The sequence below is a fragment of the Pseudonaja textilis genome, chromosome Z (genome assembly GCF_049901715.1).
Source record: "Pseudonaja textilis isolate UNSWEBS1 chromosome Z, rPseTex1.2, whole genome shotgun sequence".
Lineage (NCBI taxonomy): Eukaryota > Metazoa > Chordata > Lepidosauria > Squamata > Elapidae > Pseudonaja > Pseudonaja textilis.
In genome coordinates, this window is record NC_142008.1 from 4,211,714 (window position 1) to 4,233,032 (window position 21,319).

At 42.7% G+C, this 21,319-nt stretch overlaps 1 protein-coding gene across 1 annotated transcript in view; it reads left to right on the forward strand.

The window, feature by feature from the left end:
* DLEC1 (DLEC1 cilia and flagella associated protein) overlaps nucleotides 1-21,319 on the forward strand; it is a 66,052-nt gene that overhangs the window by 20,653 nt on the left and 24,080 nt on the right. Inside the window, 13 exon segments of the mRNA XM_087917546.1 lie at nucleotides 203-365; nucleotides 4,353-4,545; nucleotides 5,185-5,243; nucleotides 6,608-6,779; nucleotides 7,863-7,956; nucleotides 9,370-9,500; nucleotides 11,312-11,470; nucleotides 12,142-12,281; nucleotides 13,674-13,824; nucleotides 13,918-14,028; nucleotides 15,992-16,110; nucleotides 18,419-18,601; nucleotides 21,220-21,281. Of these exon segments, the coding sequence (XP_087773672.1) occupies nucleotides 203-365; nucleotides 4,353-4,545; nucleotides 5,185-5,243; nucleotides 6,608-6,779; nucleotides 7,863-7,956; nucleotides 9,370-9,500; nucleotides 11,312-11,470; nucleotides 12,142-12,281; nucleotides 13,674-13,824; nucleotides 13,918-14,028; nucleotides 15,992-16,110; nucleotides 18,419-18,601; nucleotides 21,220-21,281 (1,737 nt within the window).

Sequence of the window (21,319 nt, forward strand, 5' to 3'; positions counted from 1 at the left end):
TTTAAGCAGAAATGAGCCCACTCTCTGTAGGAATAATTTAAGTCCTGCAGTGAGGAACTCCCCCACTGATGGTTTGACGTGGTGGCTTCTTGTGGCCCTTTCAACTCCAAGATATTACGATAAATTGCATGGTGAGCTAATCATCTCGTCCCTATATCTTTGCTGCAAGATTTTAAAGAAAGATTCTTCCATTCATCCCCAGGACTCGGAGAGGTGATCGCGTTGGAACTTTTGTCCGTTTCTGGTGGAGAGAGCACTCCTCTGCCCGGCGAGCTTATAGACCTGACCTCGCAGCATCTTGTTCGCTTTAATCCACTGAATCCGCATTCTATGGCAGAGAAGACACTGATTGTGAGAAACATAACGTACGTATGATGCTCGTATTGTAGTGCAGGAATAGGAAGATTTGGGCAGGTCTGCAGGATGTGGTGGGGAACAGACCCAGTTGGTACTTTTTCCCCTAATTGAAATGAGTGAGATTTAAATCATGACTATCTTCCAATAACTCACATTGATCCACACTGAGAACCAGTTTACTATAATGAATAAGGCATCTGGCTAGAAAACAAGAGACTGTGAATGTTTTAGTTCTGCCTTAGGCATGAAAGCCCACTGAGTGACTTTGGCCAAGCACCAGGAGACTGTGAGTTCTAGTTCTGCCTTAGGCATGAGAGGTGGTAGGGTGACTTTGGGCCAATCACCAGAAGACATCAGGAGACAGCGTGTTCTAGTTCTGCCTTAGGCATGAGAGGTGGTAGGGTGACTTTGGGCCAGTCACCAGGAGACGGTGAATTTGAGTTATCTCTTCACGTATAAAAATTGTCTGGGTGACTTTGAACCAATCACCAGGAGACTGTGAGTTCTAGTTCTGCTTTGGGCACGAAAGCTGGTGTGTAACTTTGGGCCAATCACCAGGAGATGGTGAGTTTGAGTTTAACACATCTTAGATATGAGAGGCAACTGGGTGACTTTGGGACAGTCATTCTCTCTCAGTCGAACTCACCCTGCAGCCATGTTGTTGCGGGGAGGTATATTTGGTATCTTTGCTACCTTTGAGTTCTTTATAAAAATGAAAAAGGTAGGATTAAAATAATCTAAACAAAATGTTCTAAGTCACTGTGAGGAATCTTGTTCCTAATCCCCATCAAAAATGGAGCTTGAAATATCTGCCCATCTTGTCCCAAATGTGCTTTTCCAAAAGGTATTTGGACTTTCTTTGTTTTTCCTTGAAGATGTTTCGTTTTTCCAAGAAGCTTCAGGCCAACTGGAAGAGCCAGGTCTTCAAGCTCTTATGGAAGGATAGCTGGGGTGGGGGCAGAACTCGCCCTGCAGGAGGGTGGGATGAGTAAGAGAAGGACTTGCTTTCCAGTTTCTCAAACTCTTTTTCTTGAAGGCTTTTTCTTGAACTCTTTCTAGATAAAACAGTTTAATTATCTGGATTTAGACACCCATATATGACAACTACACGGATGGAGTTCGTTCACTCCAGTGTACGACTGGCTCTGGTTTTCACTCCATTTAATCTCTTGAGAATTAATTGACTAAGCCTATTGGTTTCTTTTGGATATTCTCATAAGAGAGCCCCTTTTCTACTGACCTGGGACATAGCGTTGTGTGAACAGGGCCAATGTGGAGCCCCTTCAGCACCCCAGGCCAAATTTCTCCATTACAGTGGAACAGTTCTGCTTTTCAGAGAGGAAGGAGAAAGGTCCATAACCAAAGAACACAGAAAGCACAAAGAAACCCTCATTGTGGCATATCAGGGTGGAGGTTAAGTACAGACTCTATGGCTCGATTTCTATAGAAAACAGAAAACTTCCTGTCTACCCTCTACTAGACCAAGTATGACCCAGCTGATTAAGCTTGACAATGTCCAGATTTCCATGGGACAAACAGATAGAGGAACAAAAGAGTCCATTATGGGAACCATCCCATAATGCTTTAACTGATGACTCTATCTGGACATGCAGTGACTGCTTTTAAGACTCTAGTCTCATACGTTGATTGATCAGGGTGTGTTGGGAAGGCATTTACTGGCAGCTGTCACTGATTTCTTGATTTATTTTAATGATGAATTGTCTTACAAGCCACTGCCGTTGCAAGACTCTGGGTGGTTGCCAGGAATAAAGTCAATGAAAAAATAAAATAAAATGTGCACACTAAAATGAAAATCGGTTACATAATTGGACATTCCTTCAAAAAATAACCAGAAGCCAATGTTTCCTATTTGTGTGAGAGTCATTTCTTTTGATTAAATTACCCTGAAGAATATATGAGCCGTGTGCATGAGGGAGAGTATAAGTAGTCCTCAACTTATGACTACAATTGGGCCCAAAATTTGTGTTGCTAAGTGAGACCGCAAAGGTGCTTTTTTTCAGGAGACAACTGGACTTTCTTGTTTTTTCTTTTGAAGACGTTTCACTTCTCATCCAAGAAGCTTCTTCAGCTCTGACTAGATGGCCAGGAATGGAAGGATTTATATTTCTTGCAGATAGCTGGTCATTTGCATCCTTTGAGAGAGTTGTTGAGGCCACTTGGAGGTTTATCTGTGTCCTCAAGGTCACCCAAGTAGTGCTCCTGGTTCCTGTAATCTGCCATTTTTCTACTATCCTGTCAGAGCTGAAGATTCTTCTTGGATGAGAAGCGAAACGTCTTCAAAAGGAAAAGCCAAGAAAGTCCAGTGGCCTCTTGAAAAAAACACCTTTAGGACAACCATGATCTGGAGGACTCACTTTTGGCTAAGTGAGACAGTTAAGTGATTTCCCCCCCATTTTATGACATTTCTTGCCACAATTGTTAAGTGAATCACTGCAGTTGTTAAGTTAGTAACCTGGTTGTAAAGTGAATCTGGTTTCCCCATTGACTTTGCTTGGCAGAAGATCACAAAAGGTCCGGGGACACTTCAACCGTCATAAATATGAGCCAGTAGTCAAACATCCGAATTTTGATCATGTGACCATGGAGATGCTATAACGGTCGTAAGTGTGAGAAATGATCGTAAGCCACTTTTTTCAGTGCTGCTGTAATTTCAACTGCTCACTAAATGGACTGTTGTAAGTTGAGGACTACCTATAAATGTGACTAGCTTAGCACTCTGTCATCAGAATTTCTCCACTTCTACTCTCCCTAAGTCCCTTGCCCAGGTGGGCTTTTCTGGAAGGAAAATAAGATGACAGAGGGGCGCTTCGAACAAAGAAACATATGCATCATGGTGAACTTCGTGTTTTAAAAGTTATCGAAGAGTGACTGTAGCTGGAAAGCCCAGTTAGGCATGCGTCTAGTCACCGTGAAGAAAAGATTGGTACTGCCATCCCTTTGTGTGTGTGTGTGTGTGTGTGTATGTGCATGCGCACACACACACACACACACACACACACAAAGCATATATACCTGCTGTCAGAAATTACATTAATTAAATTGTAGGACAATATGATTAGTTTATAACTGTCCTGTAAAGCAGTGTTTCTCAGCCAGTGTAAGATAGGTAGACTTCACATTCCAGAATTCTCCAGCCAGCACGCTGACTGGGGAATTCTGGGAGTTGGAGTCCACATAACTTACGCTGGCTGAGGTTGAGAAACGTTATTGTAAGGCCTCAGACCAAGGTAGTTTACTTGCAGTTTGGAACCTGATGCCTTCTGTCACCAGAACACAAGCATATTGTCGTCACTGTTCCTCTCTTTCTAACGTGGGTGAATCATAGCTTGGGGATGGAGGTAAAGATTTTTGAGCAATAGCTCAGTGGCATAACTTGCGGGAGGCCGCTGAATCAAGGCTTGGTAAAGCCAGCCAAAAGGCATAGGTAACAGGTGAGGAGGAAGCCTTAGGACTCACCTGCTTTGCTATGAGTATCAGGTAAAGTGACCAACTTGGAGGCAGATGCTGCAGGTAGCTATCCTGGTCCCACAGCCCCATAGTTACAGGACTCACATGGATAATTAAATGCTTTTTAACTGTCAGACACATGATCCAAGGTTGCTTACTTATAGGTAGAAACTCCTTGTCTGGGAATTTTATAAATCTCTTTCATTCAGAAGGGTTTATAGTTTTGAATGAAGCAAGTCCTTTTTCCTATTTACAAATGTGATGCTGAATTCAGGATGGTTGTGAAATTCAACCTCTCACTAATTTTTTTTTTAATTCATTTATCCTGTTTGGATCTGTGACTACCAAGTCTACAAAGAAAACAGCCAAGCTCAGAGAGGGCCAAGGATCTCTCATTTTATTCCTGAGTTACAAATATTCTCCTTTATTGAAGTTTAACTTAAGAGTTTTCTTCCATTTCTTATCTTGTAGGCTTACAATAAAAAGGACAGTCGTCAATGAATTTCTTTCTTATTGCCTTTATACAGACACATAGAACTTCCTTTCTTCTGGCAGATAGTGAAGCCCAATCTGCAGTCACCAACCCTGGAAGGAAAAATGGACATTGCCAATATAAAGTACAACCTGGACACAGAGACCGCTTTCTCTGTCACTCCTAATTCTGGGACTCTGCAGCCCCATTCTGATCACCCATTCACCCTCTGTTTCTCTCCACAGCAGGTATGGTTCCCTACCAGGCCTTTTGGAAAAGACCCTGCATTGACTTTTTGCAAAATGTGTTGATAACTTTTGCGGGAAAGAACTCTTGCAAGAGTCAGATCCTTCCGATTACACTTCTGGTTAAACCTGGCATGGCTGTTCATTTCCAAAGCTCTCTCCAGATCCGGCACTTTTATTGACCCATTTTGAGGAAGGTGGGGGCGGGGGGAAATAGCTGCAGAAACTAGAGGTCTGGTCTCCTTTGCAGCCAGAATGGCCCGCAGGGGTGGACAAAGGGAACAGATTGAAGGAGGATAGAGCAGAAACAATTGGTGCCACAATTGGTTTCTGGTGTAGAACATGTCCTCCAATATTGTGAGGCAGAATAATTAAAGGAAATACATTTCCACTTTCACAGCTGCTTGGACTGCCTTAGTTGTGGGGAGTCATTGATATTAGCAAGACTCCTTGAGAAATGCTCGGCTTTAGAGATAAACTGCTTCAGCCGTGATAACCATTTACTGCCCTGTCTCTGTGATAAGTACCCTTAAAGTAAGCAATACATTCTTGCAGGTTTACAAGAAAAAGGACAAATATATATATAGTATGCATGAAAGTTCTTTGCATGTAAACTATCCACTATTTTGTCCCCTGTTATAGCTAAAGAAATACCACAGCGTGCTTCAAATAGTGCTGGAGGATATCCCAGCATCACATTGGTAAGTTTTCATGACGCCTTTCTGATCTGGATAGTTACCTATTTTGATATTCTTGGCCAATTAGATTAGAGGTAGTCCTCAATTTATGACTGCAGTTGAGCCTGGAATTATGGTTTCAACTCGTACTGGTTGTTAAGCGGATTACCATGTGACTGCCTGATTTCACAATCTTTTAAAACACTTTTCAACACTGAAAAAAGTGACAACACCGTTTTTCACATGATTGTTGCAGCAGCCACGTGATCAAAATTCAGGCGCTTGGCAACTGACTATGATGGCTGCAGTATCCCAGAGATCTTCTGACAAGCAAAGTCAATGGGGAAGCCAGATTCACTTAACAACCGTGTTACTAATTTAACAGTTGCAGTGATTCACTTAACAACTATTGCAAGAAAGGTTGTAAAATAGGGAAAACACACTGAATCTCACTCAGCAACAGAAATGTTGGGCTGCATTGCTGCCACAAGTTGAGGACTGGCTATAAAGATGAAGTGAAACTTATGCCATATTCTGACTAGGTGGGACTGTGGGCAAAGGTTAGTCTATTAACTCATTTTCTGCACTCTTGGAGGGCACAATCTCTGTATGCAAAGGAGAGAGAAGGGACCTTCTTAGCATGATATTCTGGCCTCCTGTTTGCCTTTCTGTGTCCAACTAGCCCTTAGCTCTGATCCCTGAAAGACAATTTTTGTGTACAAAGCTTAGGTCAGACCATAGGTGGCGTAATTCTAAGTTTGTCTGGGTCCAAAATTTCAAGCCTGGTGGCATAAGGTAATTATTGTGAGCAGAAGAGTGGAGTACTCTTCTCGTGAAATACCTCTGGACTCGCTCAGTTGTATTAACATCCATTATACAGTGTGGATTCCAGGCAGATGAGCTATATTCGAGAATTGGTCTGGCAAAGATTTTGTATTAGTTAAGATTTGCTCCCAATCAGGAATGCAACATTTAAAAAACAGAAACCATTTTTCTTGGGTAGTAGAAGAGAGATGGGATCAAGTGAGCAGCACAATTCTCTGTGGGCAATTGTTGCTTGGAAAGAGTCCCTTTTATATATCTGCTGCAATACATTTACATATGTCACTTGTTCCTTGTTTAATTTTGTTTGGGTACATAAACACAGCTTTGTGTTTCCATGAAAGTTTTCTTATTTTCCTCCTCCTTTCAATTTGGGTACATTATAGCGATAACCCCCCACCGCTGGAAAAAAGATCATATTTGGGGTGTATCGTTTTAAAGGTTGCTAGTATATCAGTGAAGCAACTGTGCAGGCACAGTTTTCTGTTAAAGGAAAAATTGCACTGAAGATGCTCCTTTTAGGACCCACCTTTCCAAGAGCCATTTTAAACCTATTCTTTATGCAGTCTTCAGAATTCAGAATACTACGAAAGTGGAGAACGGAGAAGGGAAGATGTGATTGTCTTAGAAATCGACACCAAAGGCTCCACGGAACCATTTCAGATCTTGTTGGAACCTTCTGCTATAATCATTCCGGGAGAAAACTACATTGGTGTGAATATTAGGAGAACATTTAAGGTAAATTTCCTCCCGCCTCCACGTTCCGTTTAGGGATTGACTGTAACTTCATCTGTAAAAGAATGGTAACTCTGCATAATAAGGACAGCCAGTCCTTGACTTACAACCACAATGGAGCCCCATATCTCTGTTGCTAAGCAGGGCATTTTTTGAGTAAATTTTGCCCCGTCGTGTGACCTTTCTGCCACATTTGTTAAGTGAATCCCTGCAGTTGTTAATTTAGTAAAAAGGTTGCTAAGTGAATCTGGCTCCCCCATTGAGTTCGCTTGGAAGAAAGTCTCCAAAAGTGATCCCATGATCCCAGGACACTGCAACCGTCGTACAAGTGAACCACTTGCCATGTGTCTGAATTTTGATCATATGACCTTGGGGATGCTGCAATGGTCTCAAGTTTGAAAAGCAATCCCAAGTTATTCTTTTCAGTGCCTTTGTAACTTGAAACAGTCACTAAACAAACTGTTGTAAATTGAGGACTACTTGTATATTATTCTGGAAATAATATTTGAAAGCAACTTATGCTCGACAGATAATTTGACAGTTGCCCAAGTTTGCTTTTTCTCTCTCTTTCTATACTTCTCATTTGCATTACAATCCTATATCACCCTAAACCTTAAATTCATGTTATCAGATTAAAATCTGGAGATTCAACCTTCATTAGACACGAAGATATCTTGGTTGCAAGATTCATGTAGGCGATGCCCAGGCTGAGCGTGAGGGCAGGGCCAAACGCATCATCAGTCTGGAGTCCCTATGTATTTAAGATGGTCTTGAGATCATGAGATCCCCTTTTGCAACCCTCCCAGCTGGCTTCCGAAAAGCAAATTCAAAGGGGGAAGTTGGATTTGCTTAACTCCATGATTCACTTAACAGTGATGCAGTGATTCATTTAACAACCATGGCAAATAAGGTGATAAAATTGACTAAACGAGCACAACTCATTTAGCAACTGCCTTGCTTAGCCATGGAAATTCTGGTCATAATTGTGACCGTAACTCAAGTACTATCTGCGTTTTAATTAAAAGAAAATGAAGACTTTTATCCTATATGAGGGGATTAACCGCTCCTTATTTTCTGGAATTGTAGATGCTTAATAATAGCAACTCTGCCATCACATTTAGATGGGGGAAAATCTTTGACTGCGACATAGTGGAAGTTGAACCTTCTACCGGAAAGTTAGGTAAAATCTCTTTTTATTGTTGGCTATAATAAAGAGAATATTAAAATAAGGAAACCCGGTAAGTAAGACCACCCTTGCAATACTGCTTCCAGTTTTGGTCACCACGATATAAAAAAGATGTGGGAAGCAGAAAGAGCTCAAGGAAGAGCGACAAAGGTGATAAACTATACGATGAATAATTAAGGGAATTGGAATGTCTAATGACAGCGGTCTTCCAATATTTGAGAGGCTGTAACAGAGAAGAGAAGGTCAGTCTATTCTCCAGAGCACCTGAAGGCAGGAGAAGAAGCAATGGGTTGAAACTAATCAAGGAGAGAAGCAACCTAGAACAGGGGTCGCCAACCTTTTGAACCTCAGGGACCACCAAGCTTATCATTTTAAATCCTGCGGACCACTAATATGAATTTTGACTGATGGTGGCTTCCTGACGTTTTGCCAGGGTCTCTGCAAAAAGCAGCAGAGACCTTAGGAAAATCCCCTCCAAAGATCTGCAGGAAAATTCCCCACCCCGTTTTCCTATGATCGAGTCATTCTTTATTTGGAATCCCAGGATACTGTCTCCAGCTCCGTTCTCAGGGGGAGAAAAAGAGAGGTGGGGGGGGAGACTTGGCTCTGTTGCAAGGAAAGCAGCAGAAGTCTTTCTTTCTCTCCCCCAAACTCTGCCAGAAATGAGTCTTTGCCGGCGCAGCCTCTTGGAGCAGGAGGCCTTGCAGGGCCCCAAAGACTCATTTCTGGTGGAGTTTGGGGGAGAGAAAGAAAGACTTCTGCTGCTTTCCTTGAGTGAAGCCAAAAGCAGAAGAAGAAAGAAGCGGAAAGAGGCAGCCCGGTGGCCAGACGAGGCTTGTGGGGCGAGTGGGGCAAGTTCCCCCCACCCCGTCCTTTCCCCCCTCCCCTCACTATCTTGCGCTGTTTGCAATGCAAGCGACGCAAGCCTTGTGTTCCCGTGGACCATGTGGATGGTGCAGCCTTGTGTTCCCGCGCAGCCTGGATTAATTGCTTTGGGGGGTGACATTTCTCTGTGGACCACCAACATTTTCTCACAGACCACCAGTGGTCCCTGGCCCACTGGTTGGCGACCAGTGACTTAGAATTAAGGGGAAATTTCCTGACAGTAAAAACGATTGATCAGTTGAACGGCTTCCAGAAGTTGTGGGTGCTCCATTGCAGGAGGTTTTTAAGAAGGGATTGAACAACCATTTGTCTCAAATGGTATAGGGTTTCCTGTTTGAGCAGGGGGGTGGACTAGATGACCTCAAGGGTCCCTTCCAACCCTGTTGTTCTGTTATTTTCTATTAAACAATCAAGGCGCATTGTGAGATACTGATTTAAGTTTGGGAAAAATCGTCTTTTTTAAAAAAATATAATTTTTTTCCCCCAGGAATAAGCCTTAAGGGAAGTACTTGTCTTTTCTAGATGCAGGCGGAAGTCATGTGTTTGAGTTTGTGATCACAGGAGGGAAACCGGGCCATTCCTGTCACAAGCTAGAATGTGAAATCACTCACTCAGAGGAGTCTGTCTTTTTGTACATCGAGGCTGACTTTAAGGTAGGAATGTCTTCACCAGGTTTTACCTCTCAGATGAATTTTCATGGCATCCTCCCGATGGTAACCTTGAACTAGAAATTCCGAGAGTTGTTGTCATGCGTTATCGGGCCAGGGGAATGGATTATGTACGCCTTTATAAGGAGACCAGGTTTAAATATATGAAATGTCTTATTATTGTGCTGGTATCGAGCAGAAAGTAGCTATTCCAGTTCACCATAAGAGAAAAAAAAAATGAGGGAACAGAATTGAGAGAGGCTGTCATTCCTGCATCATTCAATCTTGTTAATATCTGGCTATTTCAGAGCGCTTCAGAGGTTGAGTATTTCTGGCCCTGATGGATGTTTGGTTTCATGTTAGTGGATAGTGTTTAGGAACAGATTGTCCTGGAGAAAATCTATCCGCTGTATCCGTTTACAAGAGTGGATAAACATTAAGGCAGAATTCCAACAAACAGCCTGAACTTTCAAAGATGAACTCGGGAAAGCTAAGCCTCAGAATGAAATAAGACTCGCAACAAATATTAAAAACAATACGGAACTTTCTTTCAACATATAAATAACAAGAAAAAAGTCAAGGAAACAGTCAATCCACTAAAGAGAGAAGATGGCAGTAACAGAGAGTAGAAAGCAGAGCTGCTTAACTCATTCTTTGTATCTGTCTTCAACCTACCAAAAACCTGTCTTTTAAAATTAAAATTAGCAAAAAAGGGGAAGAGGACACTGTCTGACCTTGACGAATATAAATCACCGGGACCTGACAGATTACATCCCAGAGTTCTGGAGATGTCATCTCAGAACCATTGTACCTTATCTTTCAAAGATCCCGAGGAACCAGGGAACTGCCAGAGGACTAGAAAAAGACAACTTGATATTACATAATATGTTTTTTAAGATATTTGCACTGGAATTGCATTTTTAAAGTTTGTGTTTATTTTTATCTTTATTTGCTCTTTACGAACATAGCTTAGAACTGTTATGGCGAACGTAATGGCACGCAGAGCCATCTTTCCAGCACACCAGCCATCATCCAGATTCCGGCGCACATGTGCGCCAGCCAGCTAGTCTTCGCACATGTGGGAGCACCAGAAACTGGAAGAGCAGCTCCCAGCACATGCATGCACAACGGCCACCTGGTCTTCTGTTTTCTAACATGTATGCACATGTGAAGACCAGCTGACTGGCGCGTGCAATGCAGGTGCGTTAGAAACCAGCCGGCCAGCTGGTCTTTGCGTGCGCATGCACGTAAGAAGCTGGAAGACCAGCTGGCTGGCACACATGTGCGCTGGGAGCTGCTCTTCCAGTTTCCAATGTGCGCACGGATAGACATTTCAACATTTGGTGCCTTTTTGGCATGCACGCTCCAAAACAAAGGCGTCGAGTGTTGAAAAGGTTAACTACCACTGGCTTAGAACCTTTTAGATCAAAGCAGAATTCAGAAACCATGTGCCCATTCTGGTTCACAATAATTGAAGAATAGATTGCTGTTTCTTAAACCTGAACCTTTCTACAGTCCTTTCCAAGAATGGTTTGGTTCTCTGGCCAGCCTCCAAGTCCTATGATCTATGGAGTGCCAAGAAATGGAAGTATGGTAAAAATCTGGAGCAGAGTTGTCCTCAAGATTTGTTCTCAGAAATGAAACATGACAACGGACGCCCATTAAAAAGCAGTCAAAACTTTGATCGTGGCCTCCATCTTGATATTCATTTGTTTTACCATACTCTGCAGACATCCCTGAAAGTGATCATATCCTTCGCATAATAATAATAATAAAAGAAGTTTGTTTCAACCTGTAATTGGCCTAATTTTTCCTAGGGGCCTCTTCTTACCATTGACGTGACGTCCTTCGATATGGGTCTGATTAAACTGGGAGAAAAAGTGAAGTGTGCTTTGGAAATAGAAAACTTAAGTCAGCTGCCAGGAAAATGGAAAATGCAGGAAAGACCCACCTGCGTAACAGAAAGAGGCGAGGAGGTAAGGTTGCTCCATGAACCTTTTCATCTCATTTCCCTAAATCTGACATCTGCTTCACTGACTTATTCACTGGCTGTCAGATCACAGCCAAGAGATTTCCCCATTGCCTTTGCCTTCTTGATTTGGATACCCTGTGGCTGGACCTGGGTTCAAGTTGGAAAGCTCTCTAATGCAGAACACTAGTCGAGCCATCCTCAACCTGATACAGGTAGTCCTCAACTTACAGCAGTTCATTTAGTGACCATTCAGAGTTACCACAACACTGAAATAAAGTGACGCATGACCATTTTTCACACTTACGACCTTTGCGACACCCCCAAATTCAGACACTTGGCAACTAACTTATATTTATGACGGTCGTTGTGTTCCTGGGTCATATGATTTCCCTTTGGGGACCTCCTGACAGGAAGAGTCAGTGGGGGGAGCCAGATTCACTTAGCAACCGTGTTACCAACTGCTTTGATTCACTTAACTGTGGTGAGAAAGGTTGCAAAGTGGGGCAGGACTCACTTAACACATGTCTCACTTGGCAATGGAAATTTTGGACCCGGTGGTAGTCATAAGTCAAGGGCTACCTGTATTCTGGATTGTTTGAACAAAATGTCCCGTCATTCTCCAACCAGCCTAGAGGATTCTGGGGTTACATGAGCACTCAACTTTTCTTTCTGCAGGTTTCGGCATTCAAAATTCAGCCTTCTAGTGGGGAATTGTGTCCGCTGGGCAAATGCCGCGTCTCGGTGTTGTTTACATCATATACATGTCATCATCTCCAGACTGTATTAGAGATGGACGTGGAAAATGGAGTCGGAAGGTGAAGATGGAAAAAGGAAAAGAAGCCATTCCAATTTCTGGGAATCTAATTTTCCCAGCAAATACAGCTGATCAAAATCTTTGAGCCACTGTAGAGAAAGTAAGGTAGAAGTTAGCTGCCACATGGAAAGTGCATTAATAAAATAAGCGTCCCATTTATTAAATATATACTGTTTTCTTATGGTTGTATCTGATATAGGAATTGGGTTATACATGTTTTTTATTTTATTTATAGGCCATCAGAATCCCAAATGAATCTGAGTGGCTTATAACCCAAAGATAATTTATTAAAATACAATAGAAAACAGTAAAATTCCAGAAAACAGAAACAAAAGTATTTATTTTATTCCCAGCTTGCTTGCTGGAATTTTAACTTAGGGCATTTTATTTGGCATTCATTGCTGAGCTGCTGTGATGCCACGAAATGTTTAGGAATATTCTCTCCACTGAATGAAATACATGGTCAACAGCAAAAGTTGGCCAATCTGTTCAGTTGACCTAGAAATTCTCCTACCAGCCTTTTGGGCGCAGGAACTGCGAGTTGCCTTCAAGTATGAGATGGGCAATGAATGAATGAATGAATGAATGAATGAATGAATGAATGAATGAATGAATGAATGAAAAGGCTGAAGAGTCAAGAAACAGAGGAAAGAGGTTTGAAAAAGAAAGCAGGCCAAATGCTGAATTAGTAAGCTGGAATTTGGAGAAATGTAGATAAAAGATGAAGAAAAAGGGCAGCAAAAGTAGCAAAAGAATGAAAGGAGGATTATATATACAGGTAGTCTTCAACTTACACAATTGAGCACAAAATTTATATGTAAAATGAGAATTTGTTAAGTGAGTTTTGTCCCATTTTACAACATTTCGTGCCACGGTTGCTAAGTGAATTATTGCAGTTGATAAGTTAGTTGGTCGTTAAGTGAACCTGGCTTCCCCATTAACTTATCAGAAAGTTGCAAAAAGTGATCTGATGACCTAAGGACCCTGCAGCGGTCATAAGTACAAGCCAGTTGCCAAGCACCTGAGTTTTGATCACATGACCATGGGGATGCTGCAAAGGTTGTAACTGTGAAAAACGGTCCTAGGTCACTATTTTCAGTGCCATTGTAACTTTGAATGGTCACTAAGTAAACTATTGTAAGTCGAGGACTACCTGTATATTCAGCCTGGGCAGAATGTAACCCTTCCCGAAAGCCTTCAGTTTGTCCTGGGTTAAAGTTTTTCCACCTTGCCCCTTGCAGATGTGATAACTTCAACTCCCAGAATTCCCCAGGCAGCCATCTTCAAGTGGTTGTGGTTCAGAGACATTGGTCCTTTTGCTTATCATCAGGGCCTTTTACACCAGCATTGATGATCACATTGATGATGATTGAGTACCTCACTCTCTTTCCAGCCACATCCCTGTATCTGTGGAGGTTCAGGTGCCCCAGGTGTGTCTGCTGCCAAGTCACCTACACTTCAAACTTTCCATTGGGATCCCCGCCGAGGCAACAGCCCACCTATTCAACCAGACGTTGCTCCCCACACCCTTTAAGTGGGGAGAGGTAAGTGATTAGCTCGTGGTGTTCACCGCCAGTGCAGAGAATCCCATCTTTGGCCTCCTGTTAAATGATCTGCCACCCCGATTGGCTTGACAGCTCCTTGGAAGCCAGGTGTCTTCGTGGGTGCTGAGCATCTCTCCAGAAAGTGGCGTCTTGGGCCCAAATGAGAAGAAGGAGTTCCGTGTGGTGATGACATATAATAAGAAGGTTAGTTTGCGCGGAAATTCTTGCCTCTCAACACGCAGAGGTGCATCGTGGTTACTTTTCAATCTTCGCCAGCCAACTCTCTTCTCCTTCACTCTGGTTGGATGTGCTGCACCTGTCTCTGTTTCTAAACTCCTTTTTGGATTTTTTTAAAAACAAATTTTATTAATTTTCTATTAATTGCATTTCTTAGTGCTTAATAAACATTGGGTATTTGCTTAACAATACAGATTCCAGTCTTACTCTCCACCCCTTTTTTATCAACCGCTAGTAAAATAAGTTCCATGTTTGATAATATTCTGTGACTTCTTTCTGTTTGATTTTCAATGTAAATCTATCCATTTCTGCACAATCTAATATCTTCTTAATTATCTCTTCACCTTGATTTTTCTCTTCCTTCATTTTTCCAATATTGCTGCTGTTAAGACATGTAACACAAAATACATTCTTTTTGTATTTTATTGTTCTGTTTACAGGTAGGTAGTTCTCAACTTGAGCCCCATATTTACATTTGCTAAGTGAGAAATCTGTTAAGTGAATTTTTCCCCATTTTATGACTTTCCGCATTTGTTAAAGCAAACCACTGCAGTTAAGTTAGAAACGCGGTTCTTAAGTGAATCTGCTTTGCCCATTGACTTTGCTTGCAAGAAGGTTGCAAAAGGGGATCATATGACCCCAGAACACTGCGATCAATGGTCATAAGTATGAACCAGTTGACAAGCATCTGAATATAAATCATGCGACCAAGTGGATGCTGCAATGGTCATACGTGTGAAAAATGGTCATAAGTCCCTTTTTTCAGTGCCGTTGTAGCTTTGAACGGCCACTAAACAAACTTCTAAGTTGAGAACTACCTATACACCCTTAAATATCAACATTAAAATTACCAAAAACCAGCTACAATACGAACCAGTATGCAATGGGATGTAGGTGAGGTCTTTTTAATCCACTTACTACTCCGTTGGAGCCAGAGGTGGTATTCAGCAGGTTCTGAGCTGTTCTGGAAAACCAGTAGCGGAAATTTTGAGTAGTTTGGAGAACCAGCAAATCCCACCTCTGACAGGCCACATCCCCATCTCTTCTCTGCCTCCCATTGAGTCCCAGCTGATTGGCTGGGTCTTCTTTGGTTGCCCTGCACAGGAGAATGGAGCTGGAAAGCAGGTTGGTGGGGTGGGGAGGGAAGGGGGATTTTGCAGTATATCCTTCCCCTGCCACGCCTGCCAAGCCACACCCACAGAACCGGTAGTAAAAGTGTTTGAATCCCACCACTGGTGGGGGCCCTTGGTCAATAGGCAGAGAGAGGTTTTGAGATCCTCCCAGAAAGCCAAGAGGTTGAGGACAAATGTTACCTTGAAGAGCCTGATGTTCCAGAAGGTGGAAGTTACAGCAGAGAAGGTTGTTCTGAATCCCGCCAGGCAGAATTATTTGGCAGACAGCGTCCGCAGCTTGCCACTTTCGCTGGCGCGCGAGGGGTGGACCCATCCCTTTGTGGGGAAGGCAGTTCCTCAGCTCAACCAGCCCACTTTCTGAGGCTTCTGAATTCCTGGGATATTCTTAGAAAGTAAAAATGTCAAAACCTTGCGGTCCAAGGCCTTGTTCGGAAGGGTGCATCTCTCCCCAGGAAAATGAACGCGTGAGCGTCAATGAGAGGCAGTAAACTTGGGAAGATGAAGGAGGTTGCCGAGGAATGCCAAATATTACCAGCCTGTCTTCTGAAAAATGGGTGTTTTTTTAGCTGTTGCAATGTATTTTCAAATGGGGAGAGATGAGTAGCTTGTGGGGCTCGTGGTGTGGGCAAGAACTGGGAGAGATTTTGCGATAGGCACTTCATATTCTTCATGAGGGTGGCCAAGGGTTGTTTAGTTAAGCTGTGGAGTTAATCCAGCAGCTTATCCTGATCTCTCAGTATAGTGCTGTCTTGAATATTGTTTCTGCTGAAAACAAGCGCTGTTCTTTTTCTTCTTAGGATAAGCCAGAGGACCTTATCTTGTGCTGTAGTATTGAAGATATGTCAGAACCCCTCTTCCTGTCTATTTCTGGTGAATTAAAAGAGCTGTGTATCACTTACTCGATTCCCTTTGACAGGTAAAGAAAGCGGATATAGCTATAATGGAAACCGAGTAATGTAATTTATATGAATGATTTGGTTCCTTTGTGCTTTAATTCCCCTTCCTTCCTTCCTTCCTTCCTTCCTTCCTTCCTTCCTTCCTTCCTTCCTTCCTTCCTTCCTTCAAAAATCACATGTGAAGTGTTAGTACCACTTTATAAATTGTTAGTAAGACCACACCTGGAATACTGCATCCAGTTTTGGTTGCCACATTACAAAAAAGATGTTGAGACTTGGAAAAACTTAGAGAAGAGCAATTAAGACGATTAAAGGGCTGAAAACTAAAACATGAAGAACGGTTGCAGGATTTAGGTATGGTCAGTTTAGAGAACAGTATTCCAGTATTTGAAGGGCTGCCCCTAAGAAGAGGGGGTCAAGCTATTCTCCAAAGCACCAGAAGTCCAGACAAGGAACAATGGAGAGAAACTAATCCAGGAGAGAAGCAACCTGGAATTAAGGAGAAACTCCCTAACAGGGAGGGCAATTAACCCAGTGGAACGGCTTGCCACCACAGAAATCGCAGAGACTTCATCACTGGAGGTCTTTAAGAAGAGACTGGACATTTGTCTGAAATGGTATCGAGGATCTCAGGTTTGAGCAGGGAGTTAACCTAGAACAGGGGTGGGCAAACTTTTTGGCTCGGGGGCCTCATTGACTTTTAAAATTTGACAGACGGGCCGGGTCAGCACAAAATACGATACATATAAAAAGCTGCAAAAACTCCGTAAAATCAAGTCACTGCGCCTAATGCGCCACCTGGTGTCGAAATGCCTGTCATTACAAGTCAAAATCAAATGAATGCAATCATTCAATCATTCACATCAAACCTTAATTCTGTACCAATCTTCGGCGGGCTGGATTAAAAAGACCAACGGGCCGGATGTGACCTGCGGGCCGTAGTTTGCCCACCCCTAACCTAGAAGATCACCAGGGTCCCTTCCATTCTGTTCTGATTCTGATACTTGCTAGGAACCATTTTGAATTTGATTTTTGCTTCCTATTGACATCACTAGAATGAGAGACCAAATGTGTTATATGGTCTGATCCTGCAGGCTGCTTTTTATGTTCTTACTACTGTACGCTCGCATTTTGTATGAACTTGCACGTTCCTTGGAGATCATATCAGCTGGAATATACAACAATATCTTACTCCTTTTTTGTGAAAGTAACACAGATAGTCCTTGGCTTATGATCGTAACCGAGCCCAGAATTATGATTATAGGTCATCCTGGTCATTAAGTGGATTATTACGTTGACCACACCCAATTTTATGACCTTTTTTGTGATGATTCTTAAATGAATCACTGCGGTCATAAAGTGATCGTGGCAATCATTAAGCAGATCCATTGTCCACAATTGTTAAGCCCAAGTAACCAGATCCACACAGGTAGACTTGAAGGTAACTACTTTATTTTTTTTTAAAAAGCAGTTCCTACGGATTTTAGCCTCCTAGTTGTTGCCAACTGTAGGGAGCAGTGCTTATCAAGGCTATTGAGCTAGTGCTGTCTAGAGACATTTCCAAAATCATGTGGCCAGCATGAGATCATAGGGTGCTGTTAACTTCCCACCAAAGTGGAACCTATTTATCTACTTATACAGTACTTGCATGCTTTCAAACCACTAGGTTGGCAGGTGCTGGGGCAAGGGTGGGAGCTCACCCCATCGCATGGCGCTTGGGTCTCAAACCTGGGCTGCTGGCTTTCCATCCGACAAGCCGAGCGTCTTAACCACTGAGCCACCACGCTGCCCAACTACTTTCCTCTATTCTACTACAGTACAGGAATTTCCCAGACTGCTTGCTTTCCCTTGGGAATAGATATAGATAAGGTTCCATGGAGCTTGGCTGCTGTCAGTCTTGGATCTCTTACAGCTGTGCAAGGATTCCAGGCTAATTCCCTTCTTGAGCTCTCCTCTCTGCAACGAATGGATGATTTTTGCCAGAAGCAGGAAGTAATTACTGGTTTCTGCAAAAAGTCATAAATCCTGGCCACATGACCATAGGACATTGCAAATGGTCATTAAATGCAGGTTGGTTGCCAAGCTACGCAAAATATGATCATGTGACCGGGGTACTGGCCATCGGAACTTCTAATCTGGTTCGCAAGTAGCCTGGGGACGTCCATTGTCACTTTGGACAATCCCTAACCAACCAGTTGTAAGTCGAAGACTATCTGTAAAGAAATCTTTCATTGCCCTTTACGGCGTGGTGTCTTAATTGTTCCTTTCTGGCTACTCATCTCTAAAAGGAAAGTGGCTTGTTTAACCTCTGTTCTTCTTGTTCTGCAGTGATGAGGAACAAAATGTAATGGATTCGGACGATCTAAAACTCAACTTTGGCTCTGAGGTGGCCTTGAAGAGTGTGATAAAGCGTCAGCTGATCATTACCAATCATTCTGAATCGGCTTTTCTCTTCAACATAGAAGTTGATTATTTCAGCAGCCCACCCCAACCTTCTGAGGATGAAGAAAGGTACATCTTGTTTCCTTCCGTTTAACTGTGGAAAGGGAACTTCATGAGGACAGTGGTGACACCCAAGCAGGAAAAGCCCAAAGGGAACATCAAGCCAGCCATAAAACAAACTTGCATAGGAAAAGGAATCAAATAAAAGGTATTAAAGAAGCCCCTTACACAAAAGTCCAAATAATTAAGAAAACTAGGGAAAAAAGAAAGGAAAACCCTTCCAAATCAGCAAAACAAACAAAAGACACAAAATATATTGCAAAGGAGACAGACAGGAGATTGCCACAAAACAAATATAAGAAACCGTTAAGCAAAAAAAAAAAAAGACTAGGACGAAACTGATAATCCAATCAAACCACCCCGCGGAGTTTACCCTCCGGTGGAAATGAAGACAACCCCTGACAGGATTTAAAACATTAAGAAATACAAACACAAGCACTCACACACAAAAGGAGAAAAAAGTATAAAAATCAGGGGTTTATTATACAAAGCTAGCTAGCCTCAGGAACGCAGACTTCTTGCTATCTCTCGCCTTCCTGAAAAATAAAAAGAACCAGCTTTCAAGCAGTTGTCTGTATCCTTGCGCCGGAGCTCTCCCAGCAGGAAAATCGAATCCTCAGAAGAAAGGCATTTTCCAGCCTTTCAACATAACCTTGAGAGGAAGGGCAAAATCCCATTAACTCTTGCTTATTTCACATAGGCCCAAATATTTCCCTGCCTGCACAATTACAAATATTCAATTCCTCAATAATTCTAAACGCCTCCTAGGGCAGGGGGTGTTTTCTTCGAGGGCCGGTTCAACATTGTAGTTCTCTTCCGCGGGCCAGCTGGGGGAAGGGAGAGAGGCGGGATGGATGGCCTCCTTCTGCAGCACCCTGCCGGCCAAAATGGGGCACTGGTGTGTGTGTGTGCACGTAGCCCCCTGTGCCCCCGTATTGGCTGTAGGAGGCTGTCCAGGCTGAAACGGGCGCGCACCCCCGACCCTTTTTGGCTGCCAGCGGCACTGCAGGCCAGTACTTTGCTATATCCAGGCTGGCCCCAAGGGCCAGATTTAAGCACCCCATGGGCAGATGCGGTCCGTAGGCCTTGAATTTGACACCCCTGTCCTAGGGTATCCAGAGATAGGAATGGGACACCTCGCCGCAGGACACCTCACTGCAGGACAATTTAACAATTCAACTTAATTATTTAAAAATAAAAATTTAAAAATATTTTAATTTTTGTCATTCACATTTCATTCCGTTCTTCCTTTTGCATCTTTTCTTTGGTGATTCTATTCCATCATTCCTTTGATATTAGTGTAACACTTGTCCTGTGGTGAATTGTCCCATAGCGAGCTGGCTGTGGGAAATTGTCGTAGACCCTCCAGAGAGACGGGTTTTGAAAAAGTTGATACACTTCGCTCTCTCTCTCTCTCACTCCCACCCTTCCCTCCCTCTCTTTCTCTCTCTCTCAAGATGGAATCTCAAATAAAAGCCCCATTCAACTAATCTCACCAATGTTTCTGCTGCAAGGTCCCTTTTCTTCCTCCTTAGCAGGATATTACCAGATGAGACGCAGGATATGTGAAGAAAGGTGCATTATTCAGTTCTTAGACTTAGAATAAATTCATAATCACTTTGAAGGTACATTAATCGGCATACATTAAAATGAAATTATTTTGCATGCAGCTCTCAAGAGTCTCAACCTCTAACATAAACATAAACATGACAAGGTAGGTAGGTAGGTAGGTAGGTAGGTAGGTAGATAGATAGATAGATAGATAGATAGATAGATAGATAGATAGATAGATAGATAGATAGATAGAATTACGCATGTACACACATACATTATATGACACAGAGAAACAACAGTCTAGCTCAGATGCATACATGTACATGGCGAGAGAAATGAACCTTGTGAGTTTACCAGACGGATGGCCTAAGGAACAAAGCTGTTACAGAACCTGGCAGTCCAGCTAGAAATACTTCGAAACCTCCTCCCAGAGGAGAGAAACAGAAACAGAGACCAAAAAGTGGTGTGTGGGGTCTCTCACAATGCTTCCAGCTCTAAGCACACAATGCTTATAAGCAGAATCCTTAAAATAACATGGAAGAGAACTTCCTACAATCTTCTCGGCTGTCCTCACCACTCTCTGTAGAGACTTTCTGTCTGAGGCAATACTTCCCCCAAACTAAACAGTGATCTATTGACACTTCTCATGTCAATAGAAACTATAGGCTGCTTGTCTGTCTGTTGGTCTGTTTGTCAATCAGTCTATCTCTCTCATCTGTCCATCCATCATCCATTCATTCATCCATCCATCCATCCATCCATCCATCCATCCATCCATCCATCCATCTATCTATCTATCATCATCTTCTATTCAACCAATGTTTACACAAGCCATCTTAAGGGAAATGACTTCCTGCTATGCTTGGTGATGATGTGGATTGCAGTGACTCCCAGAACCACTATCTTGAAAAGGGCATTGTGTCCCTTAGCTAACAGATCAGTATCGCCAGGTGAAGAAGGCAGCTGATGTCACATCTACAGTGTTTTTAAGTACATTTTTGAAGCATGCATCAAGCCTGCAGGTTACCAAGGTATCTTTATCAGTTCTCAAGGACTCTATTTCCTCTACCCAGGGACACGATGGTGGAGAAAACCAGACGGATAACAAGACAGTTTGCAAAGAGGAAGCAGTCAGGTAGGGAAAAAAAAAATGTTGTGTTTTTGTAGACAGGA